This window comes from Amblyomma maculatum, chromosome 1 (assembly GCF_055883805.1).
Source record: "Amblyomma maculatum isolate TAMU_Amacu chromosome 1, ASM5588380v1, whole genome shotgun sequence".
NCBI lineage: Eukaryota > Metazoa > Arthropoda > Arachnida > Ixodida > Ixodidae > Amblyomma > Amblyomma maculatum.
In genome coordinates, this window is record NC_139344.1 from 85,168,577 (window position 1) to 85,192,823 (window position 24,247).

The 24,247-nt window shown below is 45.2% G+C and overlaps 1 protein-coding gene across 1 annotated transcript in view; it reads left to right on the forward strand.

The window, feature by feature from the left end:
- Positions 1-14,011: 14,011 nt before the first annotated feature.
- The window catches only part of LOC146203007 (nose resistant to fluoxetine protein 6-like), a 65,445-nt gene continuing 55,209 nt past the window's right edge, over positions 14,012-24,247 (forward strand). Inside the window, exons 1-5 of the mRNA XM_084585282.1 lie at positions 14,012-14,071; positions 21,730-21,841; positions 22,651-22,735; positions 22,829-22,920; positions 23,830-24,009. Of these exons, the coding sequence (XP_084441408.1) occupies positions 14,027-14,071; positions 21,730-21,841; positions 22,651-22,735; positions 22,829-22,920; positions 23,830-24,009 (514 nt within the window). The 5' untranslated portion in view covers positions 14,012-14,026. The remainder of the gene's footprint in view (positions 14,072-21,729; positions 21,842-22,650; positions 22,736-22,828; positions 22,921-23,829; positions 24,010-24,247) is intronic.

Consider the following 24,247-nt stretch of genomic DNA (forward strand, 5'->3'; position numbering starts at 1 on the left):
TGCAGAGTGGGCGGATGAAGTTAAGAAGTTCGCAGGGGTCGAATGGATGTAGCTAGCACAAAATTGGGTTAATCGAAGGAACATGGGAGAGGCCTTCGCCCTGCAGTGGGTATAGTCCGGCTGACGGTGATGATGACGAGGATGATGATGACGTTTTTTTGCAGTGGTTGCTCTGTGTAGTACAGTGCGGGTTCAAGCTCATAGCTGTAACGTAAATCGCAATGTTATGCGAAATGAAAAAAAAAAAAAAAGTTGCATGCCAGACGAATATAAACCTCCGTTGGCGCACTGCATTGGGCCCAAACACGAAACATTGCCCGTCATTAATTATAACGTGGCGCTACTTTTGAGCATGTCCTTCGTTTTGCGTAATAAGGTAAGCCTAAAAATAAGAAGTGCTTGAGACTGGGCTAGTTAGAACATCTTCTCATAAATGCTGCGCTGCTTAGTTGTACACGGACAAAGGAACTGGACAAACGGTTTGTCCGTGTACACCTAAGCAGCGCAGCATTTATGAGAAGCCTAAAGAATCAACGTAAGGCTAAAAGACAAGAAAACTTCAACCACTTATAGAATTTGAATAAAAGTTTTATCATTGATGTATATTTACGTAATATGTATAGCTGAAAGGATATTTTTTTCTCGCGTGGTTTCATAAAAAGATAAATATAATTAAATAAAAGTGTAGATGCACTCCCTTAAAAGTGTTTAGCGGGAGAATAGGAGCGCGTGGCCTCATTGAATATCAGCGCATTCTGACGGTGCCGCGAGGAACCAGCGCATATGCGCAGTGCGCGTCTGACACGCGCTGCTCTAGGCGTCGGCACAAGCACTCGGGTTCCCGCTAGCAATGATTAAGTCGGTATTTAAGTAGAGAAACTCTGTTCCTAAAACTAGAAGGTATGCTCATATTTGTGTTCTAATAGATGAGTCTAGGAAGGCCTCAATATTCAACCGCAGAAAGAATTTACCCATTGTAATTAAACAAAACGTCCTATGAAATGTCCGGTTTGTTTTTGTTGTGTAACATCATTCTTTAAACGTAATTTTTAGTGACAAAAAAAAACAAACTGGAACTTACAGCAAGCTAGCTGCACAATTAATTCCCTCACGTAATTTGGTTGCACCCAGTAATCGCCCAAGAAACATGAAAGTTCCCCCAAGAACATGTTCCTTGTGTTGTATCAAGATGACAGATATCCTTTAAGACGATTCCGCGAAAACTGTGAGAAAGGATAAAAAAAAAAAGGACCTAATTTTCATATCAGGAAAGTGGATGTTCGAAAAAGCAGAATTTGATGGGCTAAACAATTTACATAGAGAAAATCTACTTTCGCGTATGCTTGATTCTTCGGAAGCGAGAAATGTGCTCTCCAGATCATCTGTTCATGTTGTAGGCTGTACGTGAAAATTGCGCTCGCGGGCAGTTTTCCGAAAGATGCTCAGCTCGTTATGGGGATTATTCACAACGTCGTAAAACTACTCGGCGTCTACTTTTGCAGGAGTATCCTTTAAGAAACATAAGCCGCTTATTTTTTAATTTTGCCCGAATATAAGACGCGTTGTTGCCGGCGCCGCTCTCGCCGTTGCTGCGCGCCTTTCGTCTTGCGACGTTGCTCAATCTTTATGCTCCGCAGACCGGCTTCTGGTTCGGCGACGAGCACAACGGAGTACTGAGGCCTTTCTACGCCGACGTCGAGCTTCGCGAGCGCGACTGTATAGCACGACACCTACTGCACCATCCGCTTGCGCTGATTGTTCAGTTCGTTATTTCGTTTCCCCGTCCGCACACAAAACGTGCATGGCTGAACTCCTTCCACGATGCACTTTCGCTTCCGCGCTGCGGCCGCTCGGCGGGAGAAAAATCACAGAACCAGTTACATTGGCTAACGCATCCGATCACCTTCGCGTCTCCGACTGCAAGCGTCCAGCGGCAGGCGCGGGGGCAGCTCGCAATCACTACTAGCGCGTGGAAGCTTTCACAGCCAGCCCAGCAGCTTCAGATCCAGATCACCTTTTGTTCCTCTTTTTAATAGATCTCCCACAGAAAAAGCGTCCCTTCATTTTCCCCCTTTATTGCTTTCTTTCTTCATTGGTCACCTTTCTTGCTTTCTTGTTTCTCTGCAGTTCTTTTCCTCCAGGGCCGAGTTTCCGCGACAGCATCCCTCATATCTTTATTTTTTTTTTTTTCACCCAAACTCTTTCCAGCGCATTGCAGCGAGGTGTCCCCTTCAATAGAAAGTTGCAAGCGCTGCGCAGAACTCTTTTTTAGCAAAAGAACTACTTACCTGTTTCTGTCTTCCCATCTATCTCGCCTCACCGCCGATCTCTTCGTTCTTTAATATTTCCTTATAGCTGCTTCGATCGCAGCCGTTGAAAGGACCTCATCCACGCGACGCCTCAGGGTCGGCTCCATATAACGGCTCACGCCGTAGAACTGTATATGATCAGTTAATTTAATGGGGCAAAGTATGCGCAACATTAGTGTCTCCCTCTACCCTCCTTCCTCACGGAGCAGCCGCTGTCGATGACGGGATAAGACATTAGAGAGATTTAGATTACCGTGATCCGCTATCCGCCACCGTGACCCTCTATCGCGCGTGGGCAGGTCTATGTGCCGACATCCTGTATGTGGCTCAATTTGTCCGGGTAAAAGGGGTTTGGGCATGCGTAGTGGAACGTGCGGTGGCGGATCACGGAAACTGTCACGGAAACAGTGAGCGGGTGGCGAGATCCGCTATGCTCTTCAGTCGCGATGTTATAGACCCTATTCGCTATCAAGTCTAGAAGGCGGCAGTTGTGGGAACCCTGTATTGCGGAGCCGCCATAACGTTGAGCGGTTGAAAACTCATCATCATCATCATCACCAGCCTGATTATACCCACTGCAGGGCGAAGGCCTCTCCCATATCTCTCCACTCAACCCGGTTCTGTGCTAGCTGCATCCACTTGACCCCTGCGAACTTCTTAATCTCATCCGCCCACCTAACTTTCTGCCGCCCCCTGCTACGCTTTCCTTCCCTTGGAATCCAGTTTGTTACCCTCAGCGACCATCGGTTATCCTCTCTTCGCACTACATGTCCTGCCCATGTCCATTTCTTCTTCTTAATTTCCACTAGAATGTCGTTAACTTGAGTTATTTCTCTGACCCACTCTGCACGCTTTCTATCTCTTAATGTTACCCCTACCATTTTTCGTTCCATAGCCCTCTGGGTTGTCCTCAACTTAAGTAGAACTCTCTTGGTTAGCCTCCACGTTTCAGCCCCATAGGTGAGTACAGGCAAGATGCAACTGTTGTATACCTTCCTCTTGAGCGATACCGGTAAGCTGCTAGTCATAATCTGCGAGTGCTTGCCAAATGCGCTCCATCCCAATCTTATTCTTCTTGTTATTTCCTTTTCATGGTCCAGATCTGCGGTTACTACCTGTCCTAAGTAGATATATTCGCCTACTACTTCCAGGATTTCGCTACCTAATGTAAACTCCTGTTCCTTCCCGAGGCTGTTAAACATTACCTTAGTCTTCTGCATATTGATTTTCAAGCCTACCTTTCTACTTTTCCTGTCTAGGTCATCAATCATTATTTGCAGTTCATCTCCCGAGTTGCTTAGCAAGGCAATGTCATCAGCAAATCGCAGATTACTGAGGTATTCTCCATCTAGCCTTATCCCTAACTGCTCCCATTCCAAGTCTCTGAATACTTCCTCTAAACAAGCTGTGAATAGTACTGGGGAGATTGTGTCTCCTTGCCTAACACCTTTCTTTATGGGAATTTTGTTACTTTCTTTATGCAGAACTATGGTTGCTGTGCAACCACTATATATATCTTCCAGCACTTTCACGTACGGCTCGTCTACCCCCTGATTTCGCAATGCCTGCATCACCGCCGAGGTTTCAACTGAGTCAAATGCTTTTTCGTAATCGATGAATGCTATGTATAAGGGCTGGTTATATTCCGCGCATTTTTCTATCACCTGATTGATGGTATGGATATGATCGATAGTAGAGTACCGTTTCCGAAACCCTGCTTGATCCTTTGCTTGATTGCAGTCTAAGGTTGTCCTGATTCTATTAGCGATTACCTTAGTAAATACCTTATACGTAACAGACAGTAAGCTGATTGGTCGGTAATTTTTAAGGTCCTTAGAGTCCCCTTTCTTGTGAACGAGGATAATGTTTGCATTCTTCCATGCTTCCGGTACCGTCGATGACACCAGGCACTGCGTATACAGGGTGGCCAGTTTTTCTAGCACGATATACCCCCCGTCCTTCAGCAAATCTGTAGTTATCTGATCCTCTCCAGCTGATTTCCCCCTTTTCATAGTTTCTAGTGCTTTCTTCACCTCGTCCTTCGTCACTGGTGGAACGTCTGGCTGTTTTTCCCTGACGCCAATCTCATTACGGTCCTGACTACTTTGGCTACTGTAGAGATCTGTATAGAACTCCTCGGCTACTTTGACTATCTTGTCCATATTAGTGATGACGTTGCCCGCCTTGTCCCTTATCGCATACATCTGGTTTTTGCCTATGCCCAATTTCTTCTTTACCGCTTTAAGGCTTCCCCCGTTCTTTACAGCATGCTCAATTTTCTCCATGTTATACTTCCTTATATCGGCCACCTTGCGCTTATTGATTAGCTTTGATATCTCGGCCAATTCGATCTGGTCTGTTGGATTGGAAGCTTTCATACTCTGCCGTTTCTTAATCAAATCTTTCGTCTCCTTAGACAGCTTAGCGGTATCCTCTCTAACTATCCTACCGCCTACTTCTACCGCGCACTCAGTAATGATATCTCTGAAATTATTATTCCTTGCCTCTAGGGTAATGTCGCCATCCTCAGTTAGAGCTGAATACCTATTCTGTAGCGAGATCCTGAACTCTTCTGCCCTCCCCCTCACCGCTAATTCGTTGATGGGTTTCTTTCTTACTAATCTATTGCGTTCCTTCTTCAGATTTAGGCTAATTCGGGACCTCACCATCCTGTGGTCACTGCATCGCACTTTCCCGATTACCTCTACATCTTGTATAATGGCGGGGGTTGAACACATTATGAAGTCGATTTCATTTTTAGTCTCTCCGTTAGGACTTTTCCATGTCCATTTTCGGTTCTTCCGTTTGCTGAAGAAGGTATTCATGATTCGTAAGTTATTGCGCTCTGCAAACTCAACTAGTAACTCCCCCCTGCTATTCCTAGAACCAATGCCATAGTCACCTACTGCCTTGCCTCCTGCCTGTTTTTTCCCTACCTTGGCATTGAAGTCACCCATTAGTACAGTATACTGCGTCTTTACTTTTCGCATTGCCGATTCTACATCTTCATAGAAGCTTTCAACTGCCTGGTCATCATAACTACATGTAGGTGCATAGGCCTGTACAACCTTCAGTTTATACCGCTTATTAAGCCTAATTACGATGCCTGCAACCCTCTCATTAATACTATAGAATTCATCTATATTACCCGCTATATACTTATTGACAAGGAAACCTACTCCTAGTTGTCGCCTCTCTGGTAAACCTCGATAACACAGTACATGCCCATCCTTCAGTACAGTATATGCCTCATTCGGCCTCCTAACCTCACTAAGCCCTATGACATCCCATTTCATGCCCTCTAGTTCCTCTAACAGCACTGCTAAATTAGCTTCACTAGCTAGGGTTCTAGCATTAAACGTTGCCAGGGTCAGTTTCCAATGGCGGCCTGTCCAGCGGAGCCAGGCTTTCTTAGCACCCCCTGCTGCGTCACAGGTCTGACCGCCGCCATGGTCAGTTGTTCCGCAGCCGCTGGTGACTGAGGGCCGAGGTTTTATGGAGCTTATCATAGGAGGTTGTGGCCAATTACTGCACCAGGGTGGCCAACTCCTGTTCTGGTGAGGGAGTGCGTTGCCGGAGGTGTTCACCGGCATCAGGTCGCACCCCAAACCTGTATTGCAATTCCATCGACACGCGGATTTTTTTTTTTTTTTTTTTTTTTTTTTTTTTGTCATCTGGTGGAGAATTGTGCGGCACCGGGATTTGAACCCCGGTCCTCTTGCATGCGAGGCGGATGTTCTACCGCTACGCCACCGCTGCTGAAAACTAAAACCACATAAAAACATCGTCGGCGCCGGTCTACTGGCCTTCTCCTTGCTGCGCGTCGCTCATTTGTCGGACACTTGAGACGCTATGCAACGCCGTCCAACCAGAGCTCGGATTTAACCGACGCCGTGTCATGATTCGCCATAGGCCCTCTCTCTCTCTCTCTCTCTCTCTCTCTCTCGCTCTCTCTCTCTCTCTCTCTTTCTTTCTCCTTCTCCGATGTTGCGTTGTTCGTTTCATGGTTGCCAGTAAAGCTGCAATGACGTCACGTGAATAAGCTCTACAGGGTCCTCCCCCTCTTCCTACCCTCGATTTCCCTACCCGATTCAACCCCTACAGTGTGACCCGCCGTAACAACTATCCTTTGCTTCCCCCTACCCCCCCCCCCCCCCAACCTGTTGTTGCCCGCCCTCTTTTTGTCGTCCGTATCCCTACTCTTCTCTTTCTCTCCTCTAACAGTACAGAAGAGAATTCTCTCTGTACTTTGCATCTGCCAACATAGGCGTCACACAGATGTGAGGAAGGTCAGATGATTAGGAAGGTTTTTCCAAGAGGGGGGTTCCAATATTGACGCATTAAAAGTTGCATATCGTAAGTTTCTTTGAACACGTGCGTCACATACCTAGCTAGCTTACCAGAATATGTTGACTGCAGTGTCGTAGTATAGCCTGGGTAGCGGACTGGGTAACCCAGACGGACGCTCGATTATTCAAACTTGCGACACGTGTGCGGTGCGTGCAGAATATACTCACTTCAACAAAGAAAAACGTTAAGATTCCATAGCGGTCACCAGCCTTTTTCGAGTATGTGTGTGGGATCGCTATGGCGCATTTGCTTGTGCCAAAAAAAAATATTTAATCCAATATAAAGACAACTATTTGTATTATTGGACGGAAGAATGCGTTATTAATAACAATTAATAAGTTTCTGAGATGTCGAGGCAAGTCGTCATAGCTATCGGGAAGACGAAGCTATGCGCTACTGCCCCCGGTGACTTACAAAACATGGGGTCCAAGCCGCTTATTGCAGTCCAAGTAACATGCTAGGTACGACAAAAAACTCAAAATATTAGTAATGCGAAAGCATTACTTAGCTATGTTCACAAATTACTGTCCGCAGACGGCGTCCGCAGAACGTGTCCGCAAATTCGTGCCCGCAAAATCATGCCCGCAGCAGTTAAGAGTAATCGAGAAGCGGTAGAGTTTGATGAGTGGTTTCAATCGATAGAGGGTGACATAATGTTGTGTCAAAAATAATTAGGACAATAAGTTAATTAGGTAATCGATTAGAGGCAAAAAATGTAAACATAAAGGCGAAAATGGTCTCACTAGCCAATGACGATGCCACATTTGAATGTATCAAATACTAAAATAGTTACTTAAATCAGTCAATTAAGGTGAATCACGCAACCTGAAGTCGAGCCAAAAAAGCGCATAGGAAAGGATTGGAGCGCAGTTTGAACTACCGAAGACTAAATTAGTTACTTAAGTCAGTCAATTAGGGTGAGGTAGAGGATGTGACGTCATGCAACTGGAAGTAAAGCCGGAAAAGGGCATAGGAAGTGATTGGCGCGCAATTTGAAAGTACCAAGGACTAAAATGGGTAAACAGGAAGTGAACTAAGCAACTAACTAGAAGCAACCAAAAGCAACCAACAGCAGCATCCGTGCTTTCGCATTGCTCCAATGCAGATTCTGGAGTGCTCTTTTACTTCTTTTTAACGCCTAGTATTGTCCTGCCAACAAAACCTTCGCACAGCTTTGCACTTCAAGATGCACGGCAAGCGGTCCCTCCAAGCTCTGGCGTTGCAGTTAGCTTGTATAAATTTTCAAAGCCTCTGAGCGGGCTGCTATACGCAGGCGATGCAGCCTGGTTGACGGCATTCTGTAGAGAGGAAAAAGGACGAAATTTAAAACTCGAAGGCGCGCATTTCCCCATCTGATTACAGTAGACATTTTTTTCTGGTTTCAAACAAAACACGGCAGATAATGACAATAGCAGCTTCCCGACATTCTTCCGGTAGAAGAACTTCCCATATCTTCGCAGCAGTGTTACAATGGGTGCAGGTGGAGAGGCTACAGCGTTTACGGAGTTCGTTTTTCCAAAGTTTAATTACCAGCATGAAACGCTGATTGAATGCTTCAAGGAGCCGGACGGCGCCAAACTCACCTCAGAGGCAGTAGCCAGACTATAAACAGAGTCATGTGATGTTCCTCGGCACAAATAAGATATTTCAACAAGCACGGAATACAGGCGACCGGTTTCCGTTTTTTGCAACTGCGCGCACTTGATGTCTATTCAAGAGAAGGCGAGGCTACATCCTTACGCGTTTAATTGCTCCCTGAAAAGACCTCCAGAGAAATCAACTGAGAGTGCAGCGCCTGACAGGGCATACAAGACTAAAACCAATAACAAGGTTACATTAGTAGCCTGCCGCAATGACAAAAAGGTGAATGAGATCAGGAAGTTTAAAGCGGACTTTTAAAGCATTTAAAGCATACAACTGGGCTAGTTGATGATCTTTACATTCAAGGCACATTCATTATGGAGGTTTATGGAAGGCACATTCATTATAGAAGTATGGAATTCATTAGGGAGTTTACGAGGATAAGGTTTTTCGCAGCTGCATAGAATCAGGTTAATTAGTAAAATATGGAGGAGGCCTTTGTCCTGCAGTGGGCGTAGTCAGTCTGATGATTATTATTATGATGATTATCAGTAGCCGTATTTATTCTATGAAACACACGCTACTTGCATGCAGCGTGGTTGTGTCCTCGCAAAAGAAGCGAATACAACATGCGTTCTTAATCCAGCCAATGGAATGAGCCCAAAGCAAGCCGGCCACCCAAAAACAGGAGTGCCTAAGACCTTTTCAGCCTGTTCAATGAAACATTGATCGCTGGACTGCTTTTCTCACCTTTTGCACTACCAATCGACTGCTGGCTTGGAGAAAAGGCCAATAATAGCAATGCGTATCTCTGACAACTTTCAGAGAAAGCAAAAAGAGACAGGCGGGCATACTTTAGCGGATGCTCGCACTGCGTATACTACGGGAGTTAGGATGTGGCAACGCCTTCGGACCTCGCAGCTGCGGCTAAGTCGTGTCTTTTACTTCCCGGAACGGATGCCAAGCGGCAGCCGTTACAATTGCGCTGATGTTTTCCTTTTCTTTTTGCGTATGCGATGCATTGATGGACGACGGTCGTAAAAAATTATGTAATAAGAGCCATGCAACAATTCAGCAACCACGCAGAGCTGCGAAAGGCTCTGCAGTTCGAGTGCTGTGCTGCATCTATAATCCTTATTTGTCAGAAACTCACGGAGCTCGCTATTGCGAAGAACATATTAGGCAAGAGATTTAAGAAGGTCGCTTGCCTAATATGTGGTCTCAGTTTTCTGACATAACAGCCTGTGGCCATGTGCCAGAAGATTCCGCTCTAACGATCCAAAAGCCGCCCAGTTTCGAGCGTGCCAGCGAGCTATTACGGAACCTTGCAAAATATGGTATCGTCTTTCACACTAAACATCCTGACCAGTAAGGGAAGCACGTCGGGAAAATTTTGAGCGTAGACCATTGATTAAGAATGGAACTAAGAGTATTAATATCTAGCAGCACGTGAAGACTGTTAGAAGCGCTAGTCGATATTCTGCACGGATATCCTTCATGAACACAGAATTGATCTTACGTTACCATTTAATTCCTTCAAAGCAGCATATAAAGCATTCCCAAAGACCACAGAATATATTTATTGAATACAGGTGCGCCAATCCGAATCCAAATTATCAGTTTTCGTTTTTCTTCATAATTTTTTTTCTTTCAGTCTATGTCGTCATGTTATTCCTGTCAAACACAGATCCATATTTTTATTGAATTTTGTTTCTCATCTTTGTGCTGTCACATATTCTTTTATATGTTTGTTTCACCGCAAAGCGGTGTTAATCTGTTCTCTGCATTGTGCGTTGATATGTATCCTATATATATATATATATATATATATATATATATATATATATATTTGAAGCTTATCGCTTCAAAAATCGAAGGAGCATAATGTTCCAAACTGCCCGTATGCATTGCACTTTTTAACATCGAAACAGCGTGAAGAAAGTGCGCACGTCGGGACATATAGGCAAGCCAAACTTGCCTTATATAAGCGAAATGTCTTTAATGCACAACCATTGTCATTATATTTTTACTATATATATATATATCATTGGCTGTTTTGTTAATCAGGAGAATTCCCTTTTTACTCATCTAAACGTGTTGCCTGCTGCGAGCTGCACATGGGAGACGAGGCCTTGTCAGGTTACATGCCTTTTGCCTCGTCTTCCATTTTCGCTTGAAAGGAAATAAAGTGAACTGAACTGAAGTTTACTGCCTTGATAGAGAGAGAGAGAGAAAAAAAAGAAAAGTGCTCAATATGTCTTGAAGAAGTTGCATGCGCTGAATGCAGTCGCAGTTTATATAAAAAAGAAAAAAACGATCTTGCAAATAGAATTGCTTAAACAGTGTGTTGCATAACGCGGTCACAGTTACTGATAACGAGAAGGAGAGGTTCCACTGCGCTAACAAAGATTAATTCACGAATAGACACGGACAGGAAAGGAGCTGCAACTCCAACCGGTCACATTTCGTCGAAAGAAAAAAGAATGAAACATTTTTTTTTTTTTTACAATATACATACTGTGGGCGATTCCTCTGCCCGAGGCATGCGCACGACAAAACACACAGTGGGCCGTGTAACAAACATTCTTTATCTCACGTTACGCGCGGGGGTCGTCGAGGCCGTCCGGGGTCGTCGTCCGGGTGGCTGCGGGTCGTTCTCGTGGAGAGACGGGAGGGAAGCGGGAGCGACGAGCCAGGGACCAGGAAGCGCCAGGGATCAAGAAGAGAGCGCGACGGCGGCGCGTGCCTTCTTTTATAGCCCCCTCGCGCGGGACCGGTTATCCCCGCGCGAGTGGGGAGAGGGAAACAGGCACGCGCGCAGGGAGCATTGGGAAGTGGCGCGGCCTTCGAATGCGCGGCGCGCCACGAGCCCAGCCAGGGACCAGGAAGCGCCAGGGATCAAGAAGAGAGCGCGACGGCGGCGCGTGCCTTCTTTTATAGCCCCCTCGCGCGGGACCGGTTATCCCCGCGCGAGTGGGGAGAGGGAAACAGGCACGCGCGCAGGGAGCATTGGGAAGTGGCGCGGCCTTCGAATGCGCGGCGCGCCACGAGCCCTACAATACAATACTGCAATACAAACATTTACAATATACTGCAGGACCTTTGGTGGGCCCGAGCAGGAGTGGCAACAATAATATTAATACATCATATATAAAGAAAAAATTATAGACAGCTAGAACACAATAATCATGGCAGCCAGGGGTAGAAAAATCGAACATTTGGTACAATAATCAAATGAAAAACGTCAGTGAAATCGGCAGTACAAGAGAAAACATTTTTTTTGTTATTTAAAGCACACACAAATATTTAAAGCAGCAACACAACAACAGGTTAGTTAAGGTAGTCAAGACTCAATTAGGTCAATCGAGTCGATGCTATTTGTTAGGTACAGAAAGATACAGAATACGCACAGAAAGTTGCGAAGTGAACGCCCACGAATGCCTCAACACCACCGGCAAGGACATGAATATCACGTTAGGCCATTCCTACCTAATTAAATTAAGAAGACGCCTTTCGCCACAAAAAAAAAAGTGATACCGAATGTGTCACTGATGCAGTATGATCCCAGCCTTTTGATATGAGACGCTTCGAGCAACTCACGGGCGAGTAGATGTAAATTTGGATTGTTTATTTCATAGAACGCTAATGTTCTGCAGCCTGATTATTCACACATCGGCCAGTTTGGCCGACGTATACCTTTCCTACCCTGTCATTTTAATTAAAAATGCACCAACTAGCCCAACAATCGGTTTTACTTTACAGTGCAAACTGAAAAGCGCTCTTCCTTTCCTTACCGCGGGCCACATATAGCTACCATATTCAAATACATGCAATATTTAGAGATGATTGCATAAAATTAGGCCAGAAGTCAATGGAGAATGCCCGTTTTGTGGGAATAAAAAGAAAATCTAGCAGCTTAAATTACGCATAATTTTCAATTATGAACCTGGCGCTGTAGAAAAGATGACAAAAAATGAAAATGGTTTAGCTCTGCATGCCTGGATATACGTAGCGAAAGCAGTGACTACCTCGGGATCAGAAGAAGTTAATTTCTCTAGTCGTCTGCGCCGTTCGCCAGCTGCTCAACTTTCCTTGGCTTCCATGTCGAGTGCGTCAAGTTCACCGGCGTTCTATAATTGTGTATAAAAGAAGGAAAGGCGCGGCATCTGTTACTCGTGGAAGGCAAGAAGCGCCGCACGGCGGCGTTGGAACGCACTCGTTCCCGCTTAGTCCTCATAGCTGACGGCAGATGGGTGACGTCACATCCTTGAGGTCACCCTAATTGAGTGACCTATTTTAGTCTTAGGTACTTTCAAATTGCGCGCCAATCGCAGTATCTATCACTCGCGAAATCTTGCTATCATCCTCACGGTAGACAAGCGGAATTATGAACCGTTTCATGACCCGGGGCGTGGCATAGGTGAAGCGCTCGACTGGGTATGCAAGGGATGGAGATTCGATACCCGGATGGAGACTAATTTTTGCTTTTTGTTTTAACGAGGAGGTGTCGCACACCTCTTCAACGCCGGCGGAGCTTTGCGAGGGGGCTGCGCAGCTGGCCTTGGCTGTGACGTCACTCGGTCGCGGCATACGGCATACGCGAAGCTCGGCTCCGACCCTTGCAGTGAAGCTTTTCGCTTCAAAAATCGAAGGAGCATAATGTTCCAAACTGCCCGTATGCATTGCACTTTTTAACATCGAAACAGCGTGAAGAAAGTGCGCACGTCGGGACATATAGGCAAACCAAACTTGCCTTATATTATTATAAGCGAAATGTCTTTAATGCACAACCATTGTCAATATATTTTTACTACTGTAGCCGCAGATGTCACAAGACAACGAAGATGTTTTGGGCGCTGGGTGGAAGAACGACGACGCTGAAGCGATTGTGTTGCTGTGCACAGGTGTCCCTGAGGCGCTCCTGACTTTTAAGGGAGACTCTTCGCTCGGGGACGCCCCGTATGAATATTACAATATGGAGCATCAAGTTTATTTTGTATTCCTTAATGCTCTAAGACATGCACTTGCTGCGAGGAGCTTTGTGCTTGCCTTTTTTTTTTTGCATTACTGATGTAAATGTGAACTCGTCTTGTCAAATTGTATAGCTTTTGGCTACCTATTATTGAAGTATTTTAACCCCATGGATAACTATTTTACTTGTCGGTGGCTTTTAAGTAAGCAGACTTGTGTGGGCCTTGAAATTTAAGTGCACATCCTGAACTTAATTTTCATTTTAAGATCGACAGGAGCTTAATTTTACTCTCTATAGATTCCACGTTTTCTTCACATCGTTTGGTGGATATGACGTGAAGCGTTAGCAAGATTTGTCCATCACGCCACAACCACGAATATGCAGTCCGTTGAGAAGGGAAGCCCTACTTCACTGGAGTAGCAACAGCTTACATATCCATTTATTCGTCTTCAAAAACACAAATTAGAAACTTGAAAATGTATCTGACATGCTGCACCTTCCCAACCACTAACCCTTTTCCAGGGGTGGATAAAGGACGGCTATAGATGCACCGGGATTGTAGCTCTAGGCCTTGCGTACGCTAGTAACGTAAGCCTTATGTCCGGCCTGGAGAAATCATTTGAACTTTAAAAGTTTATCTCACGCAGTGTTGGACGCTACCGGCAAGTTCCCCACCGGAGCTCTCCAGATGTCACGAGCAGACCTGGGTGCATTCGACGAGTGCGTCGAGACCGTGGTGCTGGACAGCTTCGGTCGCGAAAGTGCGCGCGGGCAGTACTGTAACTTGCACGTTTACGCCGGCAACGTCAGCAACATGGAAGAGTTCATCTCCGCCGCCATGGCTTTTACGCATCCTCGGGTAAAGTGACGCTTGCCCTCCCTCCAACGCCAATGCGTACAGTCGTGGTCTCGTTTAGAGAGAACATGGGTGCGTGTGGCTTTGCCCACAGTCAGCACATTCCGAGCGAAAGCATGTGACTCTAAGAAAAGGACCGGAGTATGGTTGATGATTTAAGTTTTTTGCAGTGTTTTCTAACTGTCTTTCTGTAGTGGCCATCGCTCGTTCCTATGTTGAAGGGCTTGGCCAAGATATCGCAGGAGCCCTGCAATCTCTTCAGCCCTGTGAACTCTTTGCAGTTTCATTCCCTCCCCCCTCCCATTTTTTTTTTTTTTTTGGCACTCGTATACGACGTTGCATCGACTATGCCCGCAGCCACGTTTATTGAAATTTGCGATGTAGGTACAAAGTTAAAAAAAGTTATGGGTGCGTATTTTATTTGTTTGCCTCTCTCTCAGTGTTCGGTCGGTTCTTTGTCTGGCAACCTTTTTCTTGGAATTACTGAGGTCGTGATTTGAACGCGTTTTACCAGGTATTTCAAAGAAGACTGCCTCTAACATCTAAATATAGGACTTTTGTGATATGAGGGCTTCTGCGGTACAACTGTAGCAGGGTTGGCGAACGTCACAATATAAAGAAAGAAATTTAGCTATTACACTTAGACTTCCAGTAGCAATTAGGAGCAGGAGGAAACACTTTTATTAGAAGAACGCCCAGACGGACCATGGCTCGCTGTACTTTCCCGTTGGCATTCGCCAACTAGGTGGGTCACGTGGGGAGAGGAGGTTGGGACAGTGTTAGGAGGTGAGGGAGACGGGGCAAAAGTAGAGACGGAGAGAGACTGTCCAATGCTGTACAAGCTTGCATTGGCACAGCCTAGCTGGGGCTAAGAGTAAGTTGAACTGAATTCTGCGGTATAAGCTAGTTTTTCGCGATCGTAAGGCACGGATGTAGTGGAGTAAGACTGAACAGGCGGGATGACATGATGCGCGGGTAGAGCACCTTGATGGCTTTCTTGATGACCACCCACTCGTCCACTGCCGATGGGCTTTAACATGAGACCACTGGCGTCTGGTGAAAAATTTCGCTAACGAGGGGAATAGCCAGCTGATTACCAGTGATCCCCATATGGGGCTCCCAACCTCAAGTTTCGAGACGCGGGAACAGCGCCACAGTAGCCCGAGGCGTAATTGCCGGGAGCCGACCGGCTACAAAATCGCGGAGTGCCGCAGGCGCGGCAACACGTTGAGCAACGCCGAAACGTGCGTCACTAATAATATTATTCAAATGTTCGCAATAACATATGTCCCCTTTTCTTCGCGAAAAACAGGAAGCCATTGCTGTTGTGTTTTGTATGGTCACAACAGTCTGCGCAACTCAAATAACCGGGATCGGCCTATGAAAATTACCGCTTCCCGGGCAAGTGGTATGAGTAGCAGAGGCACGAAGGCTTGATAGCTGCGCTCCACAGAACTAAGGAAGTGTCTCCTTTGCTATAGTGTCATTTTAATTCATATCGCTTAGCAGTACCATCGCTGCTGTGCCTCGGACTGATTCGAAGACTGGCTTAAAAAAAAATAATGTTTGCATGCCCTACATAAAAGCGACTCGCCCGCTGCTTTTCGCACGTTAGAAGGCTGCGCGCTTTGCCGGCAATGTTAAATGAATTCAACAGTGCCGCATGCAATTAGCAGGATGGAATTTTGGCCAATTTGCTTTGGCCCACTCTGAACTGGCGCCATAATAACGCGAAACGCTGATTGACAAGGGGCACTCTTCCGGCGCTTGTGTGCATCGCTTCCCATGTTTTCCGCCGTGGTTTTACTCATTAAGACTCTTAGCGACTGTTTTCGGCTATAGTTAGAGGGCGTAGCATCCCCGGTTTCTGGTTTGCTTGAGAAATTCACAGACAAAACGACGGTTTTTGTGCAAACTATTGCATAGTTTGCAGGTGCGATGACTCTAAACTTACAATTTACCATTAAGAGCAGTTGATCTATATTTGACAGTTTAAAAATAAATTTCACTAAACGTGCGTCTATCCAAGCGCGCATATGTACACGTGCGGACAAAAATAGAGCGGCCGGCGTCTTACATCTGCGCGGTGCATTCGTGTGTAATCTATATTAGGAATCGACTCTGGGATACAATGTCAGTGATTTGCAGCGCGTTTACACATGTACGTGTGAACTGGAATGTCACAGCGAGCTGAACCGCGCGCATATATGATCACGAGCCAAACGTAAACGTATGTAATAGGTCCGGAACCACATGCGCGAGAAACGGGTACTTAGGCGATTAATCCTCGTGCCGAGCCTACAAAATTCGAGAAAGCATCATGCGAAGGAACCTGAACAGTTTCCCACTAGCCATGCGAGTCTGTCTGTAACGTTAAAAATGCTGAGAATTGTGTACTGACCTAGAGATGTACGTTGTAGGTGTCGTTGTCGCTCACCTGTGACACACACTTCGTTTCCGCAAAAGCATTGCTGCCTTGTATGACTTGTTCCACACTGTACACGTTAGAAAGCAGTCTTTCCCCTTTTCTAAGATTTCCACACCGAAAATGTCCTTCAACCCGGTCGGAAAAAACTACAGAAAATTTATTGATATTACGAGAGAATTTCTGTGCGGTTTTTAACTGGAAACCTGTTGTGACGACAGAACATTCTGTAGTAACATCAGAAATTTCTGTAGTTACAACAGAAAAGTATAACAGAACTACAGACAACAGAAATATACTACAGAAAAACTACAGAACTACAGAAATATTTGATGGCAACGACAGAACTACAGTATATTTTGTCGTATTTTCGACACAGTTCTGTAGTTTTTTTCGACTAGGAAGGTTTCGTATTTTTTAAAAACCGCACTTAAGCCGACACATTTTTAAAAGAGGCGCGCGAGCTGCCCGCCTCCCGCGTAATGAAATTCCCGCCGAAGAGGGCGCTGATCGCTGGCTCTTGGTAGCTCTTGGTAGAGTCACTGGAAAATTTTCATAGTACCGCAAAGGTGTCCGCGGGCGCCATGTTCCTTTCAGATCGCCGGACCTAGCCACCGTCTGAACGGCGAGTGACCGTATTCGTAGACTTCTAACATGTTTTGAAGGTAGCAAAACTGAAATATTTTGGTATGTTTATTCAGAACAGTACCACCAGGGATTGTGTGGTCAATAACTTTATTACTTTAGTCCGCAATCGATGGGAAAAGATGAAGGATGTGGGTGAACCGGCGAACACTTCAGGACGCCTGCTCTTGTAAATCGCCGACCATTTGCATCAACTCGTGTTGTAGGCGTAGTGCAGTGGTATTACAACATTATCATGTGAAATAGCATATCTGCGAAGATAAGATCGCAGGAACGTGTGCATATATTATAAAGTAGTTGAGAATGCCCTTCGCTGGCGACGCTGTGCCAGACGCGGTAAAGACACGGAGGGCGAGGTGCAGAGTTTATTACGCTCTGACATGATGAATCATTTGTATAAGCAACACAAAGTGAAGCAGCAGGCTCGCTGAGACAGCGTGACAGACTAACATGCAATTTAGTATCGCCGTCGCTGCTCCAAGAACGCCAAGCAGGCTTTGTTGAAGCATATTGTTTTGCGTGAACTTAATTCTTTTGCGGCGCCGTCATTAAGTGAAGGAAAAGTAACGCGCTGGTAGCACAGATTTTCACCCTGAAAAAAAAAAAAAAAAAAAAAAAAAACATGGCGTACTATATCATGGCTATCACCGCGCGGTTGTGGATATTTACTTTTCATTGTGTAATGGCATCTCTTTATGTTGTTCCATCGGCATACGCCTCGTGCTGTCAATTTGCTAGAACGGCGCTCATTAACTGCCGTCAAAATTTCAAATGACATCGCACGTTGATGACATATCTGGTTGACACACATTTGCCAAATGTTTCCAGCTGCAAACACACAACTATGGTTGGCTGGTTTAGTTAATGGGGTTTAACATGCCGGGGCGGCTCATACATACAATGAGATACCGTAGGGGATAGCTCCGGAAATTTTCAACACCTGAGTTTATTTAACGTACAACTAAGAATATATAACTAATAAATTTGTGCATAGAGTTTTGGACGTTGCATATTGCTGCGCATGTGAGGCACGCGGCGTTGGAAGGTAAACACATGCTGCCATTAGGCGAACCATGTTCACGCTGAATATTTCGTGCACTTCTTTCGCGGCTAAACTAACAAAATTTCAAACCAATGAACCAGTATATTTCGCGCAAGGTGTTCCTTGATGGCACGAGTTTTTCCTGGTCGGTTCTGTGAGGCCACACCTACCGCTGCTGCAGATCACTCATTTCATTCAGGCAAAGAAAAAAACACATTTCTAGACTCAGGTCTAGCGTCACGTAGGAGGCACAGCAGAATCTCTCGCGTGTACTCTACGAGAAACGACCGGAAAAAGAGGAGCTGCAGAGCAAGACACATATTCCACGCACGCGCTTGGAAGGGATATGGCGACGTGAAGTCACGTGACGCGGATCAGCCAGTAGGCGAGTAGGTGGCGCGGGGAAAAGGAATGCAGTACTCTGAAATTTTTCTAGTTGCTCTAGCTCTTGGAGCGCCGCCTGGCCCCGGCCTATGGCCAAGAATCCACCTAATTACTGCAGAGTAGAATTGCAATTGCATTAGTGTATCATATAGGGCTGTGCGGAGATAAAACGGAAGGGTTCTGCGATGGAAAGTTCTGAGGGGCCCCTGAGAGTCCTTGTAAGCTACATAAGTACAGGAAGGAAGAAATGGTAGAAAATATAAAATACCATGAATAAATGTCAAAGTGTTTCAGGTAGAGGATACCAGGAGTTTCTGAGAACGGGCCACTAGTGAAGTTGATAGATTCAGGTGATAATGGGTGGAATAAATGATTGCTGCCGCAGATTCGCTGGATTTTGCGTGGAATGCATTATTGTAAGCCACCAATGGTTTTCCCAGCGACCTGCGAAGATTGTATGCCGCCCGATGACAGTTAAGGGTGGTCGAAGACGTGTTACGCGGAATCGAGGCAAAGCGCTAGTTGGATGTATGTCGGAAGAAGGGGAACTGCATGGGAAGGTCGATTGGTTTATGAGAGGCGTGCGGTAGTATTCACCTGCCTTGATAGGCGGTGAAAGTCGACCTGTCGGGCTGTCTATATGTACTATCGCGATGAAAAACAATGGGAACAATGGAGCGCCATTTACCTTGCACAGTCATCACAGCGAAGCGTCTGCCAGCCACTTTTACTTCAGTAAGCTCTGGCTGTAGCTATGCAAACTGCTGCTTTCTGTGGGAGCCGCCGTAGCGGCTCATGCTGGCTTGCGCTATCTCTCCGCGCACGTGTTCAAAGCGTCACAATTGGCCAATGTAGTACGATAAGCGTCCTCACACTGGCAGCATAATTTTCACTCCGAACTAAAACAAAATCTGAGCCGATAGCTCCGCTCTTATACCATGGGCGAATAAACAACACACGCTGAACGCCCGTTCTAATCACCTATATTTCTTTAATCTCTTGTTTTTCTTTCTTATGCATGCCTACAAACTCGCGACGACCGGACACGAACTAACTTAACGCGGTCGTCCCATAATACAAGCAGATCACGGCGCTGTTTCCAAGCGACCCGAACTGCTTATCTTGCGCTGGCTAGAGCTAAATCTTAGAATACGTACCTGATGGAATAGTGCCAGCCAGAACTGAAGCCCTTCGTAGCCAGGACGAGATTTCAGCGCCATCGGAGGCGACACGGGTCCGCGGACTGGCACACGCTAGACTAAGCTGACTGAGCGGAAAACTGCGCACTCCGCTGTTTGCTTTTCTTTTCATCGCGATAGTACATTCAGAAGTGTGGTCAAAGAATGAGAGACCGGCGTAGAATAAAGGTTGAGTAGACGATTGTAGATCGAGAGGAGATTGTACAAAGTGTGCAGAGAGGACCTGCTTTTAATGTTGGATTCGGTATGTAACACATGTAGTAGATAAACTTATTCAAACCGAGAGCCTGAGCGAGTTGTCCGGCGTGATTTTCAGTCTCGATCGAGTGTTTGGACACTACTCTGCGCATTAGGAGACTAGCTGAGTGGAAGATTGATATTTCAAATGAACGGCCAGTGCCGATGTGGAGGAACGGAGGAACAGACCAGCGATATTGCAGGAGGTAACTGCAGGTATAGGATGGTTGTCCAGAGTGAACGTAACGTAATCATTGCGCAAACATTGGTATGGTGTTTTCGTTAGCAGTAACAGTTACAAGTTTTCTGGCGCTGAGGAGATGTTTGCTTGTCGAACATGCACATGTGGACCGCCTTCATGGCTACCCGAAGAGCCGCAGCTACCTACGTCCGCAGGCAGGTGAACCTTGCGTCTTTGTATATGGTGCAATGAAGGTTGGATATCGAATCCATGGCCTGTGCTAAAAGAGACCACGCCCGAAAGCTACGGTACTCGTTGATGCTGACTGCCCCTGCCCGAACGAAACGGGGGAGGCGACGTCGCACTTGTAGCTATGATTGATGGCGGCAAGGGCTCAGAGAGCTGCTTTTTTTTTAAAGCGCGCGTTTCTTTGGGGTGGCCGCGCTAAAATTTGTTGAATCACATTTCCAAGGTTAATCGCGTTTGCGAACTCTTTTTAAGAAAATTTTAATGAACTGATGCGGTTATAGCAATGACCAGCATCAAATTGTAATGGCAACTAGAGGCCTGACTGTTATAACAAAATGATAATTATAAGAAACTATCTAACCAGCTCCCTAGTTAAAATATTAAATTAAATTGGTTTATAAGGAAGGATATGCACAGTATCTGTCACACTTGAGAATGAACACTTCAACTACGCCATAAGAGAAGGGAGGAAGATTTGATTGAAAGAAATAAGAGAGAAAGAGGTGTCCGATAGTGAAGAGCCTTACGTGATAATTTCCACCACCAGAGGATCTTTAACGTGCACTCACATCGCACAGCACACATTCTCTTTTGTGTTTCGCCTCCATCAAAACACAACCGTCGCGTTCAGGTTCGAACATTTTCTTTTTATTTTTTGATTTCCGTCAAAACTAGTACAATTGTGCCACAGAATCCTATTCATATTTCAAAAAGCCTATTTTTAGTCATTTATCGTGGGCTTCCTTTAAACACCTGGAGAAACACATTGTGTCAGGGTGACAAGGCAGTCGTTCCCATTGCCACGGCACCTCATAGCGTAAATGCTTGAGGAGTCCACTACCCTTTTCCCTTTTTGAAAGTAGACAGCAGTGTTCCAATCCTGCGCGCAGAACGATATGAATAGGTCTTTGTTCTGCACTAAGCAGCTCGACAACAAGGGAATATTTGTCTAAGAAGGCATCGATAATAAATGTTTCTTTGCGAAAACCGGTTGCTCTGAAATATTAAACAGCTAGCTGTGAGATGAGCCGCTACCAGCCACTACCAGCCGCTACCAGTATTCTAACAGCGCACTCACGCTGGAGAGTTGCGGACTTTGAGCGACAGTTGTAATTGATTCTTCGCGTTCTCGCAGACTCAGATAAGCCGCGAGCGACCCAATCGAATGAATTAGCTTTTTTCGCACAACCTCGTTGACTTGCTGCACAAAACAAAGTTTTCGATTCTACCGAAAGCCATGCAGGATGGAGAATACGAGCCTTCGGCTGGAATATAAAAGCAATTTGTGTCTTCACACAGATAAAAAAATTCAGCGATCATATTAAGGAGCCAGGAATGCCATTCCTACGCATCGGAATCTGTGGGCTGGATGCCTGCAGTGGGCAGGAAATTCAATCGCTGATAAAGGCGGGTAAGTTATTTATTTACTTGCATATTTATTTATTGGATGAGTATTATTTTTGTATTCGACTGTTTTGGGTTAAACCAATGATCAGTGTTGGTTTGTACCCAAATGGGTCAGCAGCTGTGGGCTAAAGGCGGGTACGACGAGTACATGACAATAAATGTGCGCGCATATGTTACCCACCTATTAATAGTTCATCGCTTCGAACTGGCGCTTTAGTTGAAATATTTAGGGCGGGCTTTCATTCCTTTCAATTTACTTTCCTTTCTTGAAAATTTTCATGTTTGCTGATCATCCACCCCTTTGCCAACAGAAAAATTTCCTAAATCGACTCGGACAAGGAAGGACCGTGAAAAATCGTAGTTTGGCCCCTCAGAACTAATTCTTTCCTTACATATTATTCAGCTTTATTTTGGGATCTTGTTTGTTTTCGTATGTTAGCCTAATTTAAATATGTTTCTACGATTTCAACAGCTTCATGAAAGAGGCCTTTCTGTTTTACTTTAGCTTTGACTCGCTAGTATACTCACAATGCTGTTAGTGACAATAATCGCATAGAATGATAATGCTAGGAGAGAGAGAGAGAGAGAGTCTGTGTAGAACTTATATTCACACAAGCGGATGAAGGAGAAACAGGAAATTCGTTTTCCCGGAACGGCAAGTCCAGGCAGGCGTCATATCTAGCTGTTTACGGCCTTTGCGAATAAATGCCTCTGCTGGTATTTATATGTTTAAATTAAATATTTTTTTTATTTAATGACACAAAATATTTAAGCTCTTCCTTTACGCAACTCATGTTTCGGCTTTCTTTCCAGTGCTTCCACCTATTGTAGATATCACTGTCTCGAACTGTGTCACCGGGATTCCTCCTGGATGGACAAAGGCACAGCTCCTCATTGCGTGAGTTCGCACAATATAGCATGCAAAAATAAATTCATAAAACTAGAATTGCGCCGTTCGAAACACTCCTTATATATCTTTGTTTCTTTGCAGTGCTTTTATAGCCACCCTGACCATCATGATTGCGCTCGGCACTTACGTGGATGTTAGACATTCACGAGCGGATTGCAAAAGCAGTAATAATGGTAAGTCGTCACGCAATTCGCCTTAGCAAGATTTACAACTTTCGTATATAATAATTTTCCGCAAAAACTCCTTCAATCTTCAACATACGTTTTTCTTACATTACGAAAACCGTGAACAATAAGATGTGGGTGAGTTGGGTGAAAGAAGTTTTTACCACGCAAAATGGCCTTTTGTCGCGAGCATTGACAATGCATCTAATTAAGAAGCCGTCTAAATATAGGCGATGCTAGTATATCTGACACAGAACAATTAATGAAGCTAGACGAAGAAATCTAAAAGGGTCGAAAAGCAATATAAGAGAAAAAGCTTTTTCTGTGAGCAGAACATACAAATTAAAATGGTATTCAAAGTATACATCGTTTCGCGGTATTTTCGGTGTTTCATATTTGGGAAAAAAAAAAAAGAAAAGGAATACTTTCGATATCTTCGTTTATAAAATAAAATTGTTTTTATTCAGGTAAAAGTAATTTTATGGTCATGAGCGAAATATTTGTTTAAAAATTATTTGTAGTGTAGGCTTTGTCGCATTGGTGAAGTACGACATGAAAAATAGGTTTGATCAAAAACCGTCTGCCAGCGTCTTCAAAGTGCTGGAATTTTTTTCACAGAAAACGAAGTTGATCGAGTGCAAATTCTGGGTCCTTCGTGACCCTTCTGTGTCTTTCTTGAGTCCGTGGTGTTCTTAGTGAGCCATTTCAAGATTAGAGACTGGTCTTGCAAACATTTCTAACGACATGTGTCCCCAATCTTCACAACTGCTTTCTCATCCAGCTTCAGCAGTAGCTCAGGCTGGTTTTGATTGCGGGGGCAACTGCTTGACAGAGCAACCGACACTTGAAGCAGTGCGGCTCAACGCAAAGTTGGCTTCTCATTCTTTTCTGTTGTTCCTCTTTTCCTTTCTCTTTTAGGTGGCCTGTTACCCTTCTTGGCTTTATTTTCTGTGGTTTCAAATACCAAGATGATTCTACACTCGTCGATAGACGACAGCACTGAAGCCCACGGCCTGAGGTTTCTGCACGGTATCCGATTCTTGAGCCTCACCTGGATAGTCATCGGGGGATGCTACGTCTCGACCTCGGATGTATGGTGTACGCATTTTGCCGTCCTCGCTTTCTGCAAAAGCAAACAACACAGCTACTCAAGCTGGATGAGGAATAAGAGGACCCGCAGCAACCGGTGCAGGGCCTATAACACTATATGCAGCTAGAGGCGAGTAATCCGCGTAGTTTATGTGTGATGCACGGCAATATATAGTGACCACGTAGGCAGCGTTTACTGCTCTGCTCGCATCTAAGTTGCCTCAATCACCGGCTGCTCTTTGGCTCG